The sequence below is a fragment of the Arachis stenosperma genome, chromosome 10 (assembly GCF_014773155.1).
Source record: "Arachis stenosperma cultivar V10309 chromosome 10, arast.V10309.gnm1.PFL2, whole genome shotgun sequence".
Taxonomy (NCBI): Eukaryota; Viridiplantae; Streptophyta; class Magnoliopsida; order Fabales; family Fabaceae; genus Arachis; species Arachis stenosperma.
In genome coordinates this window covers 56,701,671-56,705,318 of record NC_080386.1, presented here as the reverse complement: position 1 = coordinate 56,705,318, position 3,648 = coordinate 56,701,671, and the positions used below count along the sequence as shown (strand labels likewise).

Genomic DNA, 3,648 nt, shown 5'->3' with positions numbered 1-3,648 from the left:
CTTTCTTATTATGTTATTTGAATTTATGTTATGTAGTCTCATTTACGTCGATGTATTCTACTTTTATGTTATGATTTATAGTTTCATGTTATGTTATTCGTTATCAGTCATACCATGATATAATGTTGTTTGTTCTAGTTATAAATTTCAATGATTTAAAAGACATTCAACAGAAATATTTGGTACAAATAACAAGTTTCATTACACATACGAAACAAAGTTGTTCCATACAAGTTGTAATACATTAAAAGTTATAAACAAATAGAGGACAAGTGCTAATACAATAAGAAACAAACACATACATAGCAAATCGCCTACTGATTTCTAGCAGTCCCGCTGGGGCCTGCGGCTTGTGGACAACTACGCCTGGTGTGACCTGGCTGCCTGCAGAGGCCACATCTCTTTGGCCGGTTCGGATCTGCTTCATCCATGTTGGTTCGAATTCTTGTGGATCTAGGACGACCCTCCCTCGCACGCCTCATACTCGGATCCGGTATAACGGTAGGCCCGGCATAAGGTGGCCAGAAACCCTCCGGAATGGGAGGGGCAAATCCCATCTGATAGACACCGAAAATGGAGCTAAGGCGATATACCTCGTGGACGTAAGGCTGCCATGTAAGCCGTGAATAAGCACAGCATGCCAGTGCGTGCGGACAGGGAAAATGAAGTGCTTGGAAGTATCCACAATCACAAGTCTTAGACCCTAATGAGACCCTGTACGTACCAAGAGAGAATGAGCCTGTCGGAGTCGTCTCAGCAACGGTGTACTCCGAGTTATCCCTGTCGTAAACAGTCACCGTGAAATGCCTGGCTGTTCTCAGGTTGGCCTCGATACACTTTACTAGGTATTGACTGAATTGTTGTCCAGTACCCATCTGAGCCTCGGCCTCCCTACCCTTACGGACAAATAGCTCAGCAAGCCTTCCGTATGTGGCCTTCACCAGGGAGCAAACAGGGAGGTTTCTAACCCCCTTCAGGATTGAGTTGACACATTCCGAAATATTGGTCGTCATGTGCCCGAATCTCCGACCCTCATCACAGTGCTGTGTCCACAACGAATACTCGATTCGGTTCGCCCAGTCACACATTGCCGGATTCTCAGAGCGCAGAATGTCAAACCAGTAGTCGAACTCCACCTCGATCTTGGCATATGCGGCGTTAACAAGAAGCCTCCGGGCATCTTTTCCCTTGAACGTCAAGGCAAAATTCGCTGCAACGTGTCGAATGCAGAACGCCCGGTACGCAGCAGGCGGTAGCCATCCCCCATCCGGAGCCTCGAGGGCTGCCTTTATGCCGTTATGCCTATCTGAAATAACTAACAGACCCGGCTGAGGTGTCACGTGCTCACGGAGGTGGGAAAGAAAGAAAGACCATGACTCAGCATTCTCACCCTCAACTAGTGCAAATGCCACGGGGAGGATGTTCGAGTTTCCGTCTTGTGCAATGGCGACTAGCAGTGTTCCCCCATACTTCCCATATAAATGGGTGCCATCAATACTCACCAAAGGCTTGCAATGACGGAATGCCTGGATACAAGGGGGGAAAGTCCAGAACAGCCTATGAAAATAAACCTGAGAATCGTCAACCTGTCCCCCAACTCGAACAGGGCAAGTCCTGAGGATGGCTACAGTGCCAGGCATCGTCAGCTGAACTCCTAAAACCCACCTAGGGAGCTCATTGTACGACTCGTCCCAGTCCCCATATATCACGGCAACGGCCTTCTGCTTCGCCATCCATACCCTCCTGTACGTAGGCCTGAACCCAAAGTGTGCGGCCGTGGCATTTTGGAGCACCTTGATGTTCACACCTGCATCAGCCCTAACCATCGGCATAACGAAGGTGGATATGACATGGTAGTCCAGACTCCTATGGTCGCTGGAGATGGAGCTGGCAAGACATGTATGCGGTCCGTTGTATCGCTTCACTTCCCAGATACCCTTCCGCTGTCGGAGACTCAACCGAATTAGCCATGTGCACCCATTCCCAAACTCAGAACACTTTCCCACATACCTGCGGTAGTCAGACTCAACGACCTTGTACTGGACCCCTCGGCGGATACTGTACGTCTTCACACTCAACAGCGCCTCATCTTTATCCTGAAATTGTTGGCCAACCTGGAACTCGTTCATACCGGCAGACCCCTCGGTATCTCTAGCACCAAATCCTGAGGCCTGCAGAGCATTGTCGTCCTGCCGCATGGCATCCAGGTCCAATGAGGAAAAATGGGGTGGATACTGCTGTGTGCCAGAACTAGATCCACCTGTAGCCCTTGTCGGAACAGTAGTTCCAACATCATCGCCGCTTTCATCAGCGATCTTATCCGGCTCCACGTCATCGTCATCTGGATCATCAAACAAACCATCACCAACACCAGCCGGTGTGGGACAATGTACCTCGGTGGGAATATGTTCCCCATACCGAACCTCGTCTCCAACATTGCCGCTCAGATCAACGGCAAACGAAGGGGACGCAACAGGCTGCATCGGTGGCTCATACACAGGAGCAGAGGATGAAGCAACAGCAGGTCTCGAGCTCGAGCCGGCAACCGCAGCTATCGTAGTGGCATTCCGGTTCGAACCACCCGAGCTAGATACCACATCAACCAACTTTGCCAACAGCTCTGGTGTCCTTACCTCGGGAAACTGCCTACGAGAAAGAAACATAACCTGCAAGTCCTCGTCACTACCGATTGTGAAACAATCAAACTTCACGGTGTCATGGAGCACCGCTGTTGGAATGCGGTAGAAAAACTTCTTGACCCTTTTAACGCCTTCAACACCCAGCTTCTCCAGCACAGAGCTAACAAGTGCATCGTAGGTGGTTGTCGGCGTCACGATAATACATAGGGGATCCTTATCAGTGAACTTCACGCCGGACCGAGTTTTTCTCTTAATCGACCCTCTGTAATGTACCAGAACTAGGAAACTCTCCTCACTAGCCATCTCACCTCTTTGTTGAGAGCAACATGAGTTCACAGCATATATATACAGACCTGGCTCGCATTATATATATATATATATATATATAATTCGAATCTATATGTTTCGAATTATGTAGTGTCACAACCTAACCTAGTAATTCGAATCAAGTTGATTCGAATTACTTAACAATGTGCCTTCATAGTAATTCGAATTAACTAAATTCGAATTATCTTGGTGTAATTCGAAACAAGTTGTTTCGAACTTCATTCAATTGTTGGCTTCCTAGTAATTCGAATCATATCAATTCGAATTACATGCAAATCAAATTCGAATCATATTGATTCGAATTATATAATAATTCGTCCTGGTTGATTCACGTATTGATTTTTCATTTGGCTGAATTAGGTAATTTTGAGCTCTCCTTGGCTCATTTGGGTTTTTTACCCCTTTTCTTTTCATTCATTTTCTTTACATCCAAACAATATACAAAGAAATCCACTTTTTCTTTCATTTTCTTTCCTTTCATTTTCTTTCCTCTCATTTTCCATCAAACATCCAAACAAAATGTAAAAGCGACTTATTATAGGCTGTAGGAGCTAACACGGAGGCGCACGATGACGGTATCCCAACGTTTCAGAAAGACAGACAGATATTAATATCATATTCATATTAGTTAGCTCATAACTGCTAAAGAGTAGAGAATTGAAGAAGCCGCCGAGGAAGATAC

General features: G+C 46.4%; 1 protein-coding gene across 1 annotated transcript; it reads right to left on the bottom strand.

Moving 5' to 3' along the window:
• Positions 1-314: 314 nt before the first annotated feature.
• Positions 315-2,942, bottom strand: LOC130957128 (uncharacterized). The gene has a single exon (XM_057884014.1). The coding sequence runs from the start codon at positions 2,940-2,942 to the stop codon at positions 315-317; it is 2,628 nt and encodes an 875-aa protein (XP_057739997.1).
• Between the last annotated feature and the right edge of the window lie 706 nt (positions 2,943-3,648).

Bases quoted from the DNA above. Each gene is read 5' to 3' on its own strand.
- LOC130957128 (XM_057884014.1), bottom strand. From the start codon at position 2,942: ATGGCTAGTGAGGAGAGTTTCCTAGTTCTGGTACATTACAGAGGGTCG.